Consider the following 22,233-nt stretch of genomic DNA (forward strand, 5'->3'; position numbering starts at 1 on the left):
TCAAACTGACACTTCGGACTAAGCCAGCAGGTTTATTGATGCCCTTGCCTGTGCCATCCGTTCCATGGCATACGTTGACCACAGATCTTATATGTTACTTGCCATCCTCTTCAGGCTATCAGGTCATAATGGTGATGGCTGACTCTTTTACTAAGATGGCTAATTTTTCTGCCCTAAAGAAATTACCCACCGCTAAGGAAATGAGTCAAGTTTTTCTACGAGATATATTTCAATTGCATGGACTCCCTCAAGTAATCATTTCTGATCGAGGACTTCAATATGTGTCCCGCTTTTGGAGAACATTTTGTAAGCTTGTACATATTGATGTGGCTCTATCGTTCGGGTTCCATCCTCAAACCAATGGTCAAACGGAACGCCTAAATCAAGGATTACAACAATATCTACGCTACTTTTGTAATGCAACTCAAAGTAATTGGTCTTCGTATCTAACATTGGCTGAATTTTCCTATTATAATACAGTCCATAGTGCAACAAAGTCCACACCCTTCTTTTGAACTTATCGTTTCCACCCTACTGCTTTTCCTACCATCACTAATAAGGATACCTCTGTTCCGCAGTTTCCTCAGTTGTTCGAAATCTCTGTCAGGTTCAGGACCTGCTACGTACCAATCTCTTAGCTACAAAACGCTACATAAAGAATGTAGCTGATACTCGGCCTTGTCCTGCACCTTCTTACCAGCCTGGGAACAAGGTCTGGCTTTCTTCTAAGTTTTTGCCTTTTCGCCTGTCCCAGAATAAGTTCAAACCCCGTTGCTATGGCCCTTTTAGAGTCCTGCAGGTATTAAACCCAGTCTTAGTTCGACTTCATCTACCATTGACTTGGAAGGTTCATCCTGTTTTTCATGTATCTCAACTCAAACCTGTTCTTCCTGATCCCTACAAAAGAAATGCCCATTGTCCTCCTCCTCTTTTGGATGGCCATCCTGAGTACAAATTACAAGAGATATGCGATTCTCGCCTTTTTTGGAATCCTCTCCAATTCTTGATTCACCGAAAAGGATACCCCATTAGTGATTGTTCTTGGGAGGATGCTTCCTCAGTCCATGCTCCTCACTTGGTCTGCACATTTTTTCAGCATTTTCTGGACAAGCCAGGGGCTTCGGGGAGGGGACCTACTGTGACGCAGCGAAGACCGGCAGCATCCCACTTGCGGACCGTACACAGATCAGCGGTCCGCGTTTCGGGTGGGTGTTCCTGCCGCGGGCTGCTTTTCGGTTTGTAACCTGTTTTTTGGGCTGCAGCGTGACCTGAAGCTTTCCCTTTGGGCTCTGTTTCACGCTGCGCCCATCTTTCCCCGCCTAGTTTTACTTACCTGTTGCTTACTGTTTTTCTTCTTTTTCCTCTTTTTTGTTCCTTCTTGGCCATATTTTCACTTTCCCAGCAGTCTGTGTTTCCTTCTCTGCATGCCTTGCTCCCTACCTTTTATACAATGGCTATCTTACCATTTATTTTAATGTGGCTTTTCCCAATCCAAGATGGTGTCTTCATTACTAGCTGCATGTCACTTCCTGCACGTCACTTCCTGTTTGTCAGTATATAAGCACAATTGATTGTCCTCCTCGCTACTGTATCCTGTGATTTTGGACTTCACCTGGTTTTCCCTGTCTGCAGTTTTTGTTCCATACATTTTTGCTTAATTTTTTTTTCTTCTCTTATATCTTTTTCAGGAGTTCCTTGATCTGAGGTTTTTCCCAAGTTGGTTTTTTTCCTCTGGGACTCCTTCTGGAGGTTACGGCCTGCTTGGTGTTCCATATCAGCAGCACCGTGGCTACTGGGAGGGGTTGCCTCTACCTTGGTCATTACAGAACAAGCAAGAAACCTGGTGGTGCTCGTTCAGGTCGTGACATATTGCAACGCCAAACATTTCTGTGTTGCTCTGGAGCCATGGAAGGACCACCTGAAGATGTCATGGAAACTGCGCAGTCTATGCTTCATACCGTACAGCAACAGGCACAGGAATTACAACAACTGCGTGCTGAAAATACTGCTCTGAGACAAGCTCTGGTGTCTCGATCCATTGATGTACCTACCATCTCCGCCTCAACACTACAGTATTGTGGAGATCTTAACAAGTTAAAGGAATTTCTGGACTCTTTAATGGTGTATTTTGCATTTCGACTGTCTCAGTTTACCCAGGATAAGACCAAGGTTGGTTATTTGATAAGTTCCCTCTCTTGCCCAGCCTTAGCCTGGGCACCCCCCTTGGTAGCTGCCAGTGACTCTTTATTATCCAACTATTCCAATTTTCTTCAAGGCTTTCAACAGATATTCGAACGACGAGGTTTTTCCGAAGTTGGTTTTTTTCCTCTAGGACTCCTTCTGGAGGTTACGGCCTGCTTGGTGTTCTATTATCAGCAGCACTGTGGCTACTGGAAATGGTCATCCCTACCTTGGTCAATCCTGAACAAGCAAGAAACCTGGTGGTGCCCAGAGACTTGCAGGTTATAGTGGTAAGAAGTGTTCAGGTCGTGACACCCCCAGCTTTGACATTGTAAATATTGTTACAGCACTATGAGACACAAATCAAACTTAAGAAGAGCCATAAAACAATGTATTCTACCCCAGTAGGGCCTCCGCTTAAGCTGATAAAGCAGGTGGTTCACTACCTTGGTTTCATATGTGGAGAAGGAGAGACATACAGTGTGTGTAGTTTCCATGGTGAGGTCGGGAGCCATGAGAAGAGATCTGTTGGGTCAGGTTGGTAATCAGAATTGTTATACATACTGGCTGTTGTGCTGCAGACAAAACTGGCGAGCCTGGTGCAGAGTTCCTGTGAGGTGGTGATGTTGGTGAAGCAGGTGGCAGTGGTGTTGCAAGAATTCACAATGGCAAAGATCTTCTTGCTACTGTTGATGCTAGTGTTGATGTGGTCATGAGAGTAGAATGTTTGTTGGCATGGATCTGTTGGTGAAAGAGTCTGAGAATGGATTTGAAGGAGTTCTTGGTTTGTTCTCCATCTATGCATCAGTTGTTTATAGAGGTTCTTTGTCATTCTGTGTCATCTGACATATTCTAGCTGGCCTGCAGCTTGTGACTAATTGGGTTTGAAAATAGCTAATGTGTAAGTACAGGTGATGATCCAGTTATTGAGGTTGTGAAGGCGTTGGGTGGCTATGAACAGGCTGGTGTTCCATGAGTTTGGTAGTCCAGGCCTGTACTGTTCATGTTGCAGTGTTCTGCCTGGCAGTTTACAGCTCTGTGGTGTTGTGGGGATGGGGAAGGGGATAGTGAATTTGATGAAGGTGTGGTTGGTCCAGGTCACCTGCTTGGGCTAGTTGACGAGGTTTTGCTGAAGGTGGTTGAGATGGTCTCCAAAATGTGTCTGACAGAGTAATTGGACCCTCACACTTGTTAGATGAGGCTAGGGTTTCCAGATCAGTGAGAATTGCTGATATGTTCAGGTCAGTGGGGTCATCTGGGTGGAAATGTAGGTCTCTGAGGAAGATGAAGGCACCTAGTCAAGGATGAGGGGTGTGATGAAGTCTGCAATAGTGTTGGTGAAGTTGGCATGTGATCTCAGGGGTCTGTAGAAGAGGGAGCAGATCAGGTATGGTTGGCCATAATTTTGAGCTTAAACAGCCAAGAGTTCCATGTTGTGGGAGTTGTGACTGTGGCTGTGATGCAGCTCATAAAGTCCTTGAAGATGGACTGGACTTGTGCTGTCTGTCCTGTCTAGTGATCTTGTAACGAGGAGAGATTGGTGTGGTGATGTTGCAAGTGATGCAGGGGTTAGCCAGATATCCGTGAGGAAAAGCAGGCCCAGAGCGTGATCGTCAGGCATGTCCCAGTTCTCTGTAGTGTGCTAGGTGAGTGTACAGGTGTTGAAAAGTATGCAGGAGTGTGCAGGAGGAGGGGGTGGGTAACTGGTGTGATTGTGAGTGAGATGGGTGTTGAGTGCGGTCACTGGAGGGTGTGAGTGGTAATTGTGGGTGAGTGCAAGAGAACCTTCAATGTTATGTGGTGCCGCATAGAAGCAGTGAAGTAAGTGGCATCCAGGATTGAGGATGTGGAAGGTCATGGAGTGGTACTGAAGGGGACAGGAGGCCCAGGGTTCCTCGCATTAGGTACATGTGATGCTGATGGGTGCAGATGGGCTTCCACACCAGTGGCTTTTTAACTCTGTGGTCACCATTAAGAAGGTGGTGAGGAAGGAGAGCAGGGGTTGGTGAGTGGAGTGGGAGCAGAAATAAACAAGATGTGAAACAGATAAAGGAAAACTGAATGGAAAGGTCTGATAAGAACTAATAAGTGGGAGAGTAATGACTGATAATGAGAAAAATGAGCAGACAAGGCAGGAAAAGAAGCTTCAAGGCAATAGAAACAGATAAGCAGATAACCAAGATTGCAGGTAGCAAAGGTGATGCCAAACTAAATAGATGATAAGACAAAATAGCGGAGGCACATAACAAGACACAGCAACAGCAAATAAACAGTGGCAATACCATCCAAAACAAAAGGAGACACAACAAGAGTGAGATGGGTATGAGGGGTGAGATAAAGAGTGAGAGAGAGATTGATGGTGGAGAAAGCAGCTGTAAGTGAGGTGGGAGCCTAACATGCACAGAAGCAGGATCCAAAAGGGTCTACCCTGGTTGGAGGACCAGGTACAGGTAAGTTATGGAGGTTAGGAGGCACCAGTATTTGTTGCCCTGTCATACCCAGTGGTAAATGGCATGACCTACCAACAATACTGCCAAGTATCACACAGAGGATGAAGTCAATCAGATATATCATGACTTTAAGAAGTGAGGCAAACAGATCATGATATCTGGGACACAGAGAACAATGTCAGTTACAGAGAGTGATATCATACACACAGATAGTGGTGGTAGACACACAAGCAATACTGTAAAGCACATAGAAAGTGATGTGAGAAATACAATGTCCGAAACAAAGAGGATAATGTCAGAAATAAAGGCTTCCATGGAGGACAATAAATAATAAGAACAGACAGTGATGATAGAAACATATATGCTGATATCAAACATAAAGCGTTGTTAGATGATGAGAACACATTAGACACAACTACAGTAATGCCTGACACACAATGATAGCAAACATACAGCTGCTTTACAGACACCTGTCTGCACTTTGCACCAATTAAGTGCTGACTCACAGGATGAGGAGTGTGTGAATCCCAAAGGAAGGGGCTCTAGTGCAGTGATGGTTTCTGTTTAGGGCTCTGGAGCTGCACCTCTTTGAAATTCCTACATCTTTTCTGCAACAAATATTATATACATTGATTTATTTAGAGATACAATCTCAGATTGTCTGGGCTGCCTGTCCCACTCTGCCTGGCCCAACTTACTCTGAACAAGGAGCGAAAATCTAGGAAGTAAATCATCGTTCTGCAATGTGACATATAGGACAGGGCTCACCTTTCTAAAGACCTTCAGTGCTATGAGAGTTTTTAGTGATAGCCACCGTAAGTCAATGACACTGCCAGTGTCCTAGTTTCAGACGTTGTAGGCCTCATCCCTGCTTGAGGCCAGCAATCATTCTCAGGCATGGATCCCATTCTTTCCCAGTGTTCAAAATGTAGGATGGATGCAAGAGCAGTAAGTGAAATGGGGCACCTTTTCATTGGTATTGCTAAGTGTTAATGCTAAATTTGTATACAGGTATATTGACCTGGTCAAGCTGTACTCCCCCAATGTGACATCACAGGCCATGGCTGTAAATCACTGGCCACTTTAGAAGTAGAGCTGCTGTATTTGTTTCCCGTCAAAGTTGATTCAAATGTCATGTAGTTCTTTTGCTCTCTTGCGAGGTTGATCCACATATCCTCAGCTTTTGCGGCAGTCAATCTCAAAAGGAGAAATATGTGCATATAGCCCCTCATTAAAACCCTGGCAGTGGGTGTTAAAGTGGCGGTAATACCGCCAACAGGCCGGCAGTAAAAGTAAATGGGATCATGACCATGGCGGAAACCGCCAGTATAGACAGCCACTTTAACACTCAGACCGCCACGGCAGTAGCAACAAACACCACGGCCGTAACCGCCAACAGACAGGCGGAAGACAATGTACTGCCCACCCTATCACAACCTGCCAACCCACCAGCTCTTCCGGGGCGGTACCTTTGACATCAAAAGCTCGGCCGAGACAGGACTTGGAAGGGAAACCACTCACCTCTCGACAAGCAACGAAGAACCATGACACCATGGAGCCTGAGCTGCAGGTGTTCCCCATGCTGGTGTATCTTCTCATACACGATGGATATCAAAGGCGGCGGCGATGACCGCGGTGAGTACTGCACCTAGCACACAGGGGAGACGGGAGGAAAAAGAGAGTGACACACACAACACCCCCACCCTCACCCACAACACCATACACACAAAAACATGCAGCAACATTACATTTACACCCCGTAACCCCCTGAAAGAATGAAAGGACAAAAGGAATATAGTGCAAATAGTAATAGTTTGAAAATGCAGATATAGCTAACTATTAGAAAAACAGTATATACAAATATTTACAATATGTACAGAAGGCCTTATACTGTCCTTTGCAAATGTCCATGGCCCACTGGGCCAAAAAGTCATGGGCGAAGCCCACACTTGACTCCTGCCTCAAAAACGGAGATAACACTGCAGGGGCATCAGGTCAAAAACAAAGGCACCTCAGGGGGAAGGGGAGGGAGGGCACCTCAGCCGGAAGATGGTACTACACCACTGCTCCTCGTTGGTGTGTTTGCATGGGCATGGTGCTTGTGTGAGTGCCTGTGAGATGAAGTGGGGTGCTTATGTTTGGCTGAGCCACTTTTGTGTGGTGATTTGGGTGCATGCTGGTCTGAAGGTGTGCTTAGGATAGGCCAAGGTAGAGGGGATTGGGTCTGGGTAGTGGAAGTTGGAGGGTGGAGGCTGGACACAGGGACAATGGCTGCCATCAGTGCTGAGGCCAGAGCCCGAAATGCTCTCTGTTGGGCCGCCACAACAGAGTGAATGCCCTCTAGGTATGCATGTGTTTGTTGCAAATGCCCTGCTACACCCTGGATGGCATGCAGCATGGTTGACTGTACAACAGACAGAGATCTCAGGAGGTCAATAGCCTCCTTACTGAGGGCAGCAGGGCTGACTGGGGCAAGGTACGAGGTGCATGGGGCGAAGAAGATGCCCACCCTCCTGGGTGAGCGGGCAGGGAAACATGCTGAGGGGCTGCTGGGAGGGCAGTGCTGGTGGGGGGGTGGCGGCTGTACCTGTTGTTGCGGTGGGCACAGAGGTGTCCACCACCACCAGGGAGCTTCCATCAGAGGAGGAGTTGCTGTCAGTGATGTCCCCTCCTGTCCCCTCGCCCTCCGTCCCACTGGTGCCTTCACCCTCGGTGGATTCGGCCTCCAGGTCCATGTGGGATGCAGCTCCCTCCATTGCCGGTGCCTCTGCTCGTCCACCAGATGATGCTAATGCACACAAGGACAGGGAGACAAAACAAAAAGGAGGGGGGGGAGACAGTGGATACACTTAGTCAATGCAAGCAACAGCACTACCGTTGGCGTACACAACACACAGTGAGCTGCCCTCTGCACTAGGACTTGCCCAACCAGTCACTAGGATAGTCAGCAGCCCATGGGGTACAATGCCTGACGCCAGCATTTGCACACCTGACACCCACAGGACCCTGCCCAGTAGTAGATTGCCACTTTCACCATTGGGGTAGGAGTGCCCCAGAACCTGCACACAGGGGACCTACCCTGCCACGATCACCCTGGCCTAGGGGCACCCACAGCCCACATCCCCCACCCAGCTACCTCCTAAAGTGCGCACAGTCATGAATCTGTATCTGTACTCACCCCCTTGTGGCTGCTGTGGTGCCATCAAGCGCCCATTCAACTCCGGATAGGCCACCGCCAGGATGCGGAACATTAGGGGGGTCAAGGTGCGACGGGCACCCCTTCCACGTTGGGAGCACAGCACCAGCTAAGCCTCTGCTGTTTTTTTGGTCCAGCGGCGCAGGTCCTCCCATCTCTTGCGGCAGTGGGTGCTCTGCCTGTGATAGACCCCCAGGGTCTGCACCTCCTTGGCAATGGCATGCCAAATACCCTTTTTCTGGTGGGCGCTGACCTGGAGGGAAAAGACATGAGAAAAGGAAATCACTCACCTGTCCAGACCAGCATACATATTGCCCAACAGTCCCCACCCATGCCCAGACGCACATACACTGACCACCTCTCATGCGGCACTCAAGCCTGGACGCCTCAGCACCCCCAACATGTGGGGTACATCCACACCACTCCAAACATGCATTGCCCACTCATCATGCTCACAGTGTACTCACCTGTTTGTCTGGAGGACCGTAGAGTAATGTGTACTGGGGTAGGACCCCATCCATCAGTTTCTCCAACTCCTCCGCAGTGAAGGCAGGGGCCCTTTCCCCAGACACATGAGCCATTGTCGCTTCCAGACTCAGGTCACCGCAGCACTTGCAATATAGGTCCTCTCCTGTTGACGCTCAGGTAGCAAGTGAGTGAATAGTTAGAAAATGACGGTGACGTCCGCGGCGGTGCGGACCGTCACCACCGGATTACATCGCCATTGGCTCCTGGAACCTATAGGGCCCAATGATAACCGATGCGAAGTTGCACGGCGGTCATCCACTGCCTACCGCGACGGCACACAATGCCAGTGCAATTACCTCATTTCCACTTGTCCCTCCTCACAGGTCAGGCAGCCGCCATTTCAGGGGGGCACATGGCGTGGCACCTAGCTGCGTCACAGCAGACATTGGCACATCAACTGACTCTCGACTTCACATACAGCTTCTGTGACGTAAATTCAGCAACATTAGTTTAATCTATGTGGAAATATGACCCTCTCCTCACCGTTCTCCTTCATAGGCTACAACCGCTGAGGCAGATTATGAGATGGCGGCATCTTCCGGTGTACAGACCCCAGGTGGACCTATCGACAGTGGAGGACAGACACATTGTCATCACATACAGATTTGATCATGCCACAATCCAAGAACTGTGTGCCCAATTGGAGCCAGGCCTGATGTCAACTATCCGCCAGCCCACAGGAATTCCCCCTCTAGTGCAGGTCCTGTCAGTGCTCCATTTCCTGGCAAGTAGTTCCTTTCAAACTACAGTGGCCATGGCATCAGGGATGTCTCAGCCAATGTTCTCTAACACGTTGACCAGAGTGTTGTCTGCCCTGCTGAAACACATGTGCAGCTACATCGTGTTCCCCCAGGTGGATGAATTGGCCACAGTGAAGGCTGACTTTTATGCCCTGGGACATATCCCCAATATCATTCGTGCCATTGATGATACACATGTGGCATTCCACCCCCCGGAGAAATGAACAAGTTTAAAGGAATAGAAAAAGCTATCACTCGATGAATGTGCAGATGGTGTGTTTGGCGGACCAGTACATCTCCCATGTGAATGCCAAATACCCTGGCTCTGTGCATGACACCTATATCTTGAGGAATAGCAGCATCCCATATGTGATGGGCCAACTCCAGAGGCACCGGGTGTGGCTAATAGGTAAGCCCAAGGTCCCCACACAGTATAAGTAGGTGTCTTGGAATGGGGTTGTCCCTAAGGGTTGGTGAGTGTCTAACAGTTGTCCCGCTGGGTCTCCTGCAACTTGGCTAGTACCTGGTCCATGGTCTCCTGGGAATGGTGGTATGCTCCCAGGAAGTTGGAGAGTGCCTTGTGGAGACTGGGTTCCCTGGGCCTGTTCTTCCCCTGTCGCACAGCAGTCATCCCAGCTTCCCTGTTGTCCTGTGCCTCTGTCCCCTGAACCGTGTGCCTACTGCCACTGACCCCTGGTCCCTGATCGTCCTGGGTTTGTGGGGTTGCCTGGGGTCCCTGTAGTGGTGAACACACTGCTGATTGACGTGTCCTGGTGACAGTGGCATGGGCCCGCTGGGTGGGTGCTGTGGTGGTGTTTCCTGAGGGGGGAGGCTCTGTGGTGGGTTGGGACTGTGGCAGGGGTGACTGTCCAGGGGTCCCTGATGGCCCAGGTTGGTCATCCTGATCCAGGCGTGCAGAGCTGCTGTCATCACTGTGGGCCTCTTCTGGGGGGGACTAGATGTAGCTGGCACCTCCTCTCCGGTGACGTTGGGTAGGGGTCCTGTTGGGATGCAAATGCTTTGTTAATGTATCTGCGTGTGCCATCTTGTTCATGGGTGTGTTTCCCTCTATGATTGTGATTTCCCTGTCTGCTTGGCCTTGTGTGAGTGGTGATTGTGTGGACTGGGTGAGTCACTCTATTGGGCATGCTGGGGTGATGTCCATGCATTGGTGGTGCATGCAGGGCTTGGTTTTGGGATGAGTGGGTTGTGCTAGTGGGGTATATGTGAGTTGGTGGAGTGATAGGGGTGGGGGTAGGGGCAGGAGTTTGTGATGGCATGCAGATAGGGTGGAGGGGATGAAGTAGTTACGATTTGACTTACCAGAATCCAGTCCTCCTGCTACTCCTGCCAGGCCCTTAGGATGCATGATCTCCAAGACTTGCTCCTCCCATGTTGTTAGTTATGGGGGAGGAGGTGGGGGTCCACCACCAGTCCTCTGTACAGCAATCTGGTGTCCTTATACCTTGATACGCACCATCCCCCGTAGGTCGTTCCACCCATTCCTGATGTCATCCCTGGTTCTTGGGTGCTGTCCCACGGCGTTGATCCTGTCCACGTTTCTCCGGCATAGCTCCATCTTCCTAGCAATGGTCGTCTGCTGTACCTGTGATCTGAATAGCTGTGGCTCCACCCGGATGATTTCCTCCACCATGACCCTTAGCTCCTCCTCAGAAAACCTGGGGTGTCTTTGGGGTGCCATGGATGTGGTGTGAGTGAGATGTGTGAGGATGTGTGGGATGATGTGTGGGGTGATGTGTTGTTGTGTATGCTGTGATGTGCGTGAATGGTGTATGGGTGATGGTGTTCTGTGCCTCTGATTGAGTGGGTGCTCCTGGTTTGTCTCTCTCAGTTATATTTCTTTTCGTTGAAAGGGGTTGTGGGTATTGTGGGTGTGTGTTTTATAGTGGTGTGGGTGTGTGGGCGTGGTGTGTGTGTCAGGTGTGTGTATTTTGAATTGCCCAATGTGGTGTAGTCTTGTATGTGTGTGTGTATTTTGAGCGGGTCGTGATACTGTGGGTGTGTTCCTGTTGGCGTAATGGTGTGGGTTTTGCTATCGCCATTTCAACACTGACCTTTGGTCTGGCAGACTTGTGTGGGTGTCTGTATTGTGGCGGTATTCTATGTGTGAGTCATAATACTCGTGAAGGATTACCGCCCCGGTCACGGTATGTTGGCGGTCATCAGCACGAAGGTAGGCGGCATTTACTGCCAGGGTTGTAACGAGGGCCATAGTGTCCTGATTTGTGGAATACTAGAAAGATGTAAAAAAACATTAAATGCTATGAATATGCATGCTTGGAATATGGCATGCATATTTGGTGCTTATTAAGATCTAGATTTTTTTAATTGATCAGAACAATGGGTCTAGAATGTTTTAGCCCACCCTTGACATGTTTTGATTTTAAAGATATTTAGGTGCTGTAGCATGTTTGCATTTTTCTAATTCTAGGGATCTGGCTCTGTCATTTGTCATTGAAAAAACATTTAAATGCACCCTTTCAGGCCCTGAATTCATGCCCTTAACATGAATTCCAAAATACCCTTAAAATTAATACTGAACAATGAATTCTAAAAATATTAAGGTATTCATGTCCGCGATTTTGTTCCTGTTAATATTTCATGTTTTGTTTGGTTTTGCACTCCCTATGAGTCCTGGCTATTTCCATTATTTTGTGTTTCTGTGTTTTTTGTGCATCCTTTTACTCTTATACAGTGCTTACTTTGAACAGAGTTTTGTCAGGTGTAAATAATGGGACGCAATTGGGAGCTAAGGTGTTGAGCCTGATGGCAGTGAGGATTTCTCAAAGTGCCTCTCACTGTGAGCAATGGTCACATAGTCCAGTTGCAATTGAAATTCTATGTAGGTGTGTGTGAAGAGGTACACAGTTGTCAAAATATTGGAAAGGCAAAAGTAAAAGAAAATAAAGCTCTTAGATGTGAGTGAGTGCAATGAATATTTGAGATTGGTGAATTGAAGGGGAAGTGAGGAAGTACATTCAAGAGTGAGAAATTAAAGAGGGTGCTGAAGTGAATAGAAATAAGGTTTTAGATATGCAGATGGATGAGATGTGATGAAAAAAAGGCATGTTTGTCTAGCATAAAGTACCCACAACTGAAGACCAATACTCCTTTCACAGACTGCAAAAATATTTGATTAATGGTCTCACAATTTCAAAATTGAAACTTTTTTATTATTGATTATTTCCAACAAAATCATTGTTCTTACTCATTTATCTTAAACAGCTGACAGCCATTGATAAAACCAATAGTCCTGGCAAGTTTTAGGTTTCTGTCATTTTTTGTGTTATGTATTGGGATGCAAAAATAGGAAGCTCAAAGAGAAACCAAATTACCAGTCGGGTGACACACTATATGAAGCACAGAAATGTAATTACATGTTGAAGTCACACCCTTTTTTAGCGATCCTCTACTTTTTTCACCCCACTTAAGGCCCATATAGCACATATTTCTATATGACTTGTTGCAACCAGCAGCTGTGGGTGCTTCCACAAGCCTGCTTAGAGCATTTTCATCCAAAGCCAATGCCCCTCTCAGTGCAAGAGACAGGGCACTTTAGAGGGCCTGAAGATGTCATACTAAACAATTTGCACACTATAGTAACTATTGAACATATTAATGCAGTAAGATATTGGGCAGTTTTTAATTAGTATAAATATTTCAAGACTACATGTTCACAATTGTGTTATAATCCTTTGTGCTTTCTCACTAAATTCTTTATTAAAATATTGCTTTAAAATGCCAAACTTTTTCAAGTTTTTCGTGGGCGAAGATCCCCACACCCATCCCCTGAGCCCTAGTTTTGTCCATTGAGCTTTTCCGCTTTGTACACTATATAAAAATGATTCCAAGCTTTTATGCCCCACCACTTTTATATGTTACCAGCCACCACTGCTCTAGTGCATAACAAAGCAAACCTTCATAGGACTAGATTCAAAGTCAACAATAAAGTTTTTTTCAAAATTAAGAATGATTACAGAAGGCAAAAAGTAACTAGTTAGTCATATTAAAAAAAGCACCAATAATATATAAGAAATATGCCAATTGTGATAGATCAAACACCAAAGAACAGTTTCACTTGGGGCCATTCTTGGTAGACGTCTTAGTAAAGTCTAAGGAAAGTATCTGATAACAATCCAACACAGAGGTGCTCATTACGAGTCTCGTGGTCCATGGGCCACCAGACTCATGGTGGCGATCGGACAGCCGCGGGCAGGGGAAGTCCAGCTGCCACAGTCTGACCGTCGGAAGCGCTAGGGTTTCTGCCAGCCAACCACATGGAGGTGCTGGCGGTCTTAATCCGCCAGGATTACAAGTCCCGTTTCTGCCAGGCTTTGCTTGGTGGTCGGACTTCCACGCAAAGACTGGTAGAAAGAGGGTGTTGGGGGCCGTGTGGGGGCCTCTGCACTGCCCATGCATTTGACATGGGCAGTGCAGGGGCCCCCATGGACAGCCCAGTTGTGCCGTTCACTGCCTGAATTACGGGCAATGAAAAGCGCAACTGGTGCTGTCGCATTCCACGCATCACCACATTGCTGCTGGCTCAATTATAGGCCTGCGTCAATGTTAATGCCCTATTTCCCACTAGACTAACATGCTGTTTCCGCCTGCCGGACCAGTGGGAAACTCTTAAATAGGGCCGACGGGCAGAAGACTGGAGTGGCAGTCTTCTGTAAATTAGTTATGCAGCCCAGTTAGGCTAACTCAGATAATAAACATTATTTTCAAATTAATAAAACACTCTGTTACAGTAACGTTATGAGACACTGATGTGAGACATAAAGACAGGTATGTAACACAGGCAACACAAAAGGATGATGGGCGGAGTGCTGACATTTATTCAAAACCTCACCCCAAGTCACAGATCTGGGTTTAATCTATATTTCTTTTTCTCACCATGCCACCCCAGTTTAGACCAAACCATATGCAAATCAATCTTGACTCTGTTCCCCATGGGAACTGTTCAGCCTGAACTGCCAGCCAAGGGCCTCCATGGACTGGAACCAGCATCCTGGGACCAGTTCCAAGGTATTTCCCTTCATCAGACAGGCTAGCTTGACACCAGTGGCACAGTCAGCATGGGGCCCATGTCTGGGCATACACTTCGTACTTAGGGCAACTTTAGCAATACAACCTTTCAAACACTCCCTCCCAGTCACAGACCTTGGTTTAATCCATTGTTCTTTTGCTCACAGTGCACTCTGTCCATCATCCTTTTGTGTTGTTAAAGCTTTGTAACACAGACAGGAGTCTCCCACAGTGATATTCGACATACAGTGGTTTCAGTCACATATAAAGCTTTGATACAATACAGCAATGCAGTAGAGTCAGACACCCAGATGGTGATGACTGACAGCTAGGCACACTGTCAGCTGATGGTGCTGTGTATAGACCCCCACATACTTGATGATGAAGGTCTTACAAGCAGATCAGACAGTAATAGTAATCAGGCAGCTGTGCCGCATGATTCAGTCATGGTAGATAGTTATATGGCAGTATGACATAGCATGGCTAGGTCCAGTCTTTGGGTCACTTCTTGGATAAGGACTGCTCAGGAACTCACAATAGGATTACTCCTGTTTTGCTGTCTGTCAGTGTCTACTTTCCCCGGGTACCCCACACACAGGGAACACTCTGGGCTTCTCTTTCTTAACAGTCACTCCTTTTGGAATGCCAGCACACTATTTTCCTTCCTCAACAGGCATTCAGACTTCTAGGCACCAGGCAGATCATCAGATCCTCCATCAAAAAGTGTAGGCTTCAGGTGATCTCCTTTCACCTCTGGGAGACTTGCTCTTAGGCAGAAACCAGCCCAGACTATGGAACAGCTCTTTGATTACTCAAGGAACATTCCATTCCTTGATCATGAAAAACTTAGAACTGGTTTGAATCCCACCTTTATACATATTGTTCTGCACAGGGGATGCCGATCCACTGTCTCAAGTTTCAGAACCTAGAAACTTTCTCACCTTGAGCCACAGAAACTTCAGTCCCACCCTTCATCCTTCCTATCTACCAGATGGCGGTAATCAGGAAGAACTAATCAGGAGAACCTTGCTAACAAACTTTTCATGGAATTTGTAACAGTAGCCCTTTCTCAATTCTCCTCTTTTCAGTGTCTGGATCTCCACTCCAGCAACAGGAATGAATGTAATACACTTTTACTCTCTGGGAAAGCTGTCCTCGACCTGCATCTTCTATCATACTAAACCAGGAGCATTGAAAATGGATGCCACAGGTTTCAAAACTCAGAGTCACGCATAAAACATCCTACAATCACGCACATATAACAGGCTCACAAGTACATACATGTGTGATGTCAGTGAAATATTCTGAGGGATATATAATAACAGAACCTTACACAAGCGAGGGCTGTATGCCACACTCTCACTAACACAGATAAAATGGTCTGGTCAGATTATGAATCACCACTTTATGTGTTCCACCTAGGGCACGGACAGTAATCCTCTGTCAGATATGAGGGAATGCTTTTTGCTCCTGTAGGTTGACGAGACAAGTCCTGGACTTTGTCTTTTCAGGGACAGGCATAGACCTCTGAGGATGCACTAAATTAGGATTCCAACAGGTATGAAAATAAAAGTCACTGCACCAGATTCACATGCATTTGGGCACGTGGGGCACTGGAATACAGCCATACACTGTTTATACCTGCCTATAAACAAGCCTTTGCATTGATTAATACACAGGAAAGATAGTTAATAAATGTAGGTGTTGTTTTTTTTATTCACTTACTTACTCACTATTTACTTGGAAACAAAGGACCTCATTTACAAAGAAGTGGTGCAGCACAGCGGCTAATTTTGCATTACTGTATCATTACAGAAATGCAAGGATGCACTGTATTTACTATAATACAGCACATCCCTGTGTTTTGCCTAGTGCTGGAGCTAAAATTAGCTGCCTAGCACCAACGCAGGCACCCTTGCACCATAGTGCAAGGGCACCTGCGTTGCAGGGAATGATTGTTTATGTGCAGGAAGGTGTCCCTCCTCCACATAAACCATCAATAATGGCGATTTAATTTGCAGAATGCAGCACACATAGAAGTCACAAATTGGCATTATTTAATGATTGTTTATGTGCAGAAAAGGACACCTTCCTGCATATAAAAAAGCATTAATGGTGTTTTGTTCTTACAAAGAAAAAGCAAAAACGAGGAGAAATAAAAGTATTTCTCCTCGTTGTGACACTCTAATGCCATCCTTAGGGTGGTGTTAGTTTTTGGCACTGACTAAGGTTTAGGATTTCTCGTAAATTTGGGGCAGCATCAAAATGCAATGAGTGGTGTGTTGGAACGCCTACAGCAACACCCATTGCAGGTCCCTTTCACGCAAAGTGGTGCATATAATAGGGCAGTATTTACAATGTGGTGTTAATCCAAAGAAAAGTGGCTTAACTCTGCTTTGTAAATAAGGAGCAGTGCATTGCACCAATGGAACGTTGGCAAAAGTGACATTCTGGTGGAGCAATGCCCATTTAAATGAGGCCCATAGTTTCTGGAACATGATTCGCTTGCTGTGACTTTTGCATGGAGAGCAGTAATGCATAGTATCTAGCCTTGCCATATGATTGCAGTGATGAGTCAACCTTTCCTTCCAGCTTCTGCACTACTTGAAGAATGTCCGGACAATGAACTCAGCTGGCAAAGAGGTGTTTTTTGATAAAAATGGAGATGCTCCACCAATGATGGATTTTATCAATTGGCAGATTACTTCAAAGGACACTAGCAGGTTTCTGAAAGTGGGCACCTATGAGGCTAATGCACCAAAAGGACAGAAGCTTATCATCAACGGCAGCGCCATTGAATGGGGCAGAGAGTTTCATGCGGTAAGAGAAAACAATTTTCCCGACACAAAACTCTGGGCCACATGAACAAAGCATTATAATGATCACAAACATGTCAATTATGTATTTGTAGCCATTAAAATTTATTTTCATATGTGCTAATCCCGTTTTAGGAGTCAGAAAAGGTTCTTCTGACTTTTAATGGATACCAATGCAGTGTCTGTTGAGGTGTGTTGTAGGCATTACTTCCAAATACCAAATCGGTACCTCATGAATCAATGTTTTTCAACTGAAATCATTGCAAAACATTGATATTCTAACAACTAAAAAAAAAGTGGTAACACACTTGCAACACCTTCCGCTTTGTGAATGTTTGCGAATAGGTGTGGTCAATGGGACCAGTGAAAACTATTGATCATGTAGAAAAACACAAACTTTTATTTTTCAATACTTTTTCATTTTCTCTAAGGAAAAGGACTGAAATCGTAATAAAAAATCTACTTTAAAAAACAATCAAAGACACAGTATTCTACTGACATCAGCAGGTCACCATCCTTGTGATTTCCTCCAATCACAGTGAGTCATAATTTGTGGCCTACCTCATTAATGTTCATGAGGTAGGTTGGATTTCAAACCGGTATGACTCTGATTTTTAAGAACCAGTCTATTAGTACTTAGATCAGTTTTAACATTCTTTACTTGTTGCAAACATACTGGTTGCAGTTTGCGACCAGTATTTTGCAACTAGATATTCACACATATGACACTTTATTCTATACCACCAAAACTGTGAAAATGCAATATGCTTGTGCCATATATGAAAACAATTATTGTTGATACAATCGGTGGTGTAACGAAACTGGAGGGAGCCCCTCTGCCAAGAACATGAAGGCGGCCCCCCTCCGGACTCAGGCCAGGTGCTGTTGCTGAGGGTGGCCCCTGGGGCTTGGAGGCCCCCTGCACCGCGGGTGCTGCGGGTTCCTTAGTTGTGCCACTGGATACAGTATATTGTTATTGGAATAAAGGCAGAAGGGTGGTTATCAGAGGTTGTGTCTAAAAAATGTTTAATGATGTGGTATTGTGTCTGAAATTATTAACATTGGTTGTTTACATTTCTAGTGCACTAAGATGACTCTATAAAAGTACCCAATTCACAAAGATTTGTTTGTTAGTAAATTTGCTTTTATTCTACCTAAATTCTGAATTTCCAGGAGCTAGTCACACCTACCTACAGGAAAAAGCTTTTTGATTCAGATGCTGTGTGGTTAGCATGAACATGAAATGTTACAAAGTCACATTACTATAGACCAGCAGTCTCTAACACTGAATTTTGAGATACCCTCGTAAGATATACCAACACAGAATCGATCTAAATGCAAATTATTTGCATGGCGAAGGTTTATGATGAAAATATGGCTTATAGCAAGCTCTTCTTTGTCTGCCTAAGGTATGCCTGCTTTAGCTCCACACTTTAGTTTGGTTGTGATCATTCTTTCTACCCGCTGCTAAAACTTGGTGGGGATTTAGAGACTCTTTCAACCAAATTAAAACCTGAATTAAGCTTTGATAGGTCTTTTGTAGAGCAGGCAAAGTATTGGCCCACACAAACTAGCGCAATGCCTCACGTCTTAAGGGCCATATTTATACTTTTTGACGCAAAACTGCGCTAACGCAGTTTTGCGTCAAAAATATTAGCGCCGGCTAACGCCATTCTGAAGCGCCATGCGGGCGCCGTATTTAATCAATGACGTTAGCCGGCGTTAGCCGCCGGCGCTGCCTGGTGTGCGTGTAAAAAAACGACGTACACCAGGCAGCGCCGGCGTAGGGGGATATGGGGCTTGGGTGTCAAGAAATGGGGCAAGTCAGGTTGAGGCAATTTTTTCGCCTCAACCCGATTTGCGCCATTTTTTTCGACTCCCAACCCCCATAGAAATGACTCCTGTCTTAGCAAAGACAGGAGTCATGCCCCCTTGCCCAATGGCCATGCCCAGGGGACTTCTGTCCCCTGGGCATGGTCATTGGGCATAGTGGCATGTAGGGGGGCACAAATCAGGCCCCCCTATGCCACAAAAAAAAATAAAAAAAATGACTTACCTGAACTTACCTTAATGTCCCTGGGATGGGTCCCTCCAGCCTTGGGTGTCCTCCTGGGGTGGGCAAGGGTGACAGGGGGTGTCCCTGGGGGCATGGGAGGGCACCTCTGGGCTCCTTCAGAGCCCACGGGTCCCTTAACGCCTGCCTTTTGCAGGCGCTAAAAAACGGCGCAAAAGCGGCCGTACGTCATTTTTTTTTACCCGCCCACTCCCGGGCGTGAATTTTGCCTGGGAGTATAAATCCGACGCACATGCCTCGGAGTCGATTTTTTAGACGGGAACGCCTACCTTTCATATAATTAACGCAAAGTAGGTGTCCACGCTAAAAAATGACGCTAACTCCATGGACTTTGGCGCTAGACGCGTCTAACGCCAAAGTATAAATATGGAGTTAGTTTTGCGTCGAAATTGCGTCAAAAAAAACAACGCAATTCCGGCGCAAACGGAGTATAAATATGCACCTAAATTTTTAAAAATATGCATTAAAGCAACACAAATTAATAAAGCTGCAAAAAAAGAAATAATATATTAACTGCAGACTATAGAGTAATAAAAAGGATTCATAACCCTAACAGGCTCGGAGTTGCTGCCAGCCTTTTGGCTTTAGCTATTTTGTTTTGTCCTGGTTGTTGTGCAACTATATTTTTGGGGATCTACAGGCCCTTCCCAATATAAAATGGTTAAAAACAAACATTTATTTTGGAGTTCAAAAGGACGCATTGCTCTAATAGTCGCTGGAAATAAAGAAACCTACATTGTGTGCGGATAAGGTTCCTGTGAAAGAGCAAAATGTTGCCACCCATATTGAAGTTAGCCAGTACATGAAGCGGGCAGACCCACGCTGTACACAGTATAGTGGGGGGAGAGAAAATGTGAGTCATACAATAACAGACCAGTGGATGGAGAGGGCTCGCTGAAAGCTCCGATTAAATTAGTGTATACCAGTGGTTCCCAACTTTTTGACTTCTGTGGAACCCCATTTTATGATCACTTGAACCCGGGGACCCCCACTGAATCATTATTGGAGTCTTGTGACCCCCCCACTAAGTCATTACTGAAAGCTGGGGACCCAATCTGTTAAAATTGTTTTATTTTCTAAGCAGTCGCGGACCACCTGAGGAGTCTTCGCGGACCACCAGCCATCCCCGCACCACAGGTTGGGAACCAGTGGTGTATACTATGTATAATGTTAGTGCATTCCAAAGGACCTGGCTAGTGCCAGACCAAAAACACGTGGAAGAAGCTTTGTTAGAATAAGGGTTGGGATGCAAAATATTTTACGATGAATGGCGTATGACAATATAGATGATGGGCATGATGTAGGAAAATGGTAAAATCAATAACAACTTCTTAGGTTCAAAATACAAGATGGGTCTTAAGATGATTTGGAAACTTTTTTTTCACTCAACTGGATATTAGATGGCCAACAGTATTAACACATGAAACAACACCACTTGCAGTATTATTGGATTTGTTTTAGAGACCAAACCTGAGGAAATCAGTACTTTAGCATTCTTATTCCCCATTGTGGGTATGTCATTACCACTCAGTAAATAAGCCAAATGGAAACTCCAAAAGCAGGAGTTTGTTTATGAAAAATGAAAAAACTAATGACCCTCCAAGCTTTCTTGCACGATTCATTGCTTTCTGTTCGAGAACACTAGGTTTTTCCTATATATTTGTCGACTCACCAGAGTAATCATTCTAACAGTAGAGCCAGCAGTGGCAACACTGTCAGAAAAACTAAGGTCTGTCAGCCTAATAATAGAGCGGATGGACCAAAGCCCCAGTGCGGCGAAAGAGCGCTCACCAGGCCCACACTGTGCATGCCACCGTATCAATGCTAGCCCTAATCTGCTTTGGATGATGGTATATAGCGCCTGAAAGCTTATGTGGCCATATAGAGTCATGTTCCAGAGCCAGGTGCGGTAGGTATCTAATGGGGTGGATCCAGAAATACGCATAATGTGCTTGGGCACAATTGTAGAATTCCAGATCCAGGGCCGCCAGTTCCCCTCTTTCAAAGGGTTGAGTTAGCATTTCTCATGAGATTCTGGGCTGCTTACCGGCCCAGACCAGCAATATAAGAAGCAATCAGAGCCGCTTTAGGAAGTAAGCTGTAAGAGTGAGGGGGATAATGATGAAAAAATATAAAAAAAATTACAAGAATACCATATTGGCAATGCTATTCGGCCCGTCAGAGAGAGCAGAAGAGAGCCCCAGGCTGTGACTTTCTCTTCCAGCCACATAATTGCCCTTCCATAATTTTCAGAACAGAGCTCCTCCACCCCTCTGCTAAGCCAGATTCCCAAGTAGAGAACTGGTTGAGATGCCCAGCGTACGGGTAGTCTGAGAGATGTGGGGTGTAGGAAGTTGGCTTTGTATGTACTACCTCAAAGTAAGAGATAGTGTGCACAGAGTCCAAGGGTTCCCCTTAGAGGATGATAGTGGCAAAATTAGATAATACTAATGCTCTATTTTGTGGTAGTGTGGTCGAGCAGTAGGCTTATCAGAGGGTAGTGTTAAGCATTTGTTGTACACACACAGGCACTAAATGAGAAAACACACTCAAAGACTTAACTCCAGGCCAATAGGTTTTTATATAGAAAAATATTATTTTCTTAATTTACTTTAGAGCCACAAGATTCAGAATTAAGGTAAATACGTATATTGTAAGGTACTTGACATAGGTAAGTATGGAACTTTGAAATAAAACAGTAATGTACACAATTTTGGCAAAAATGGCAATAAGCTATTTTAAAAGTGGCTATGTTACAGGCTTCTTTAGGTTCAAGGTGCCTGTCTGCTGTGGTAAAGTGGGGGGTTGTCACAACTTGTAGCAAACACCCTTCTTCCACTATTTCTTCTGTTAGCTGGGGAGCCACCTACTCATGCTTAACAGTTGCATGAGTAGCCAGGACTTCTTGTTGGTCAGGTTGGACTTTAACAATGCCACTTTTGGAGTTCTCCCCTACTGGAGCCCAATCTCATTGGCTTGCTAGAACCTTAGCTAAAGGTTGTCCACCTTTCCTGCACTGTTTTCTTTTCTTTTTCTTCTGGGGCCTACTCGCAGTTACTGCAGGAGCAGCACCTTAAGCATCCTTGGGAGAGGACTGCCACTGGACCAGTTCCTCTCTTGGGCTCTGACCAAACTCTGGGTGGTAATTTTTAAGGGGACAATCAAGGGGTAGGTCTGTGCTGACTACCACCCTTCTCCA

General features: G+C 45.8%; 1 protein-coding gene across 1 annotated transcript in view; it reads left to right on the top strand.

The window, feature by feature from the left end:
- The window catches only part of LOC138246921 (extracellular calcium-sensing receptor-like), a 580,560-nt gene that overhangs the window by 466,837 nt on the left and 91,490 nt on the right, over positions 1 to 22,233 (top strand). Inside the window, exon 3 of the mRNA XM_069201668.1 lies at positions 16,737 to 16,954. Within this exon, the coding sequence (XP_069057769.1) occupies positions 16,737 to 16,954 (218 nt within the window). The remainder of the gene's footprint in view (positions 1 to 16,736; positions 16,955 to 22,233) is intronic.

The sequence above is a fragment of the Pleurodeles waltl genome, chromosome 7, assembly GCF_031143425.1.
Source record: "Pleurodeles waltl isolate 20211129_DDA chromosome 7, aPleWal1.hap1.20221129, whole genome shotgun sequence".
In the NCBI taxonomy this organism is placed as follows: Eukaryota; Metazoa; Chordata; class Amphibia; order Caudata; family Salamandridae; genus Pleurodeles; species Pleurodeles waltl.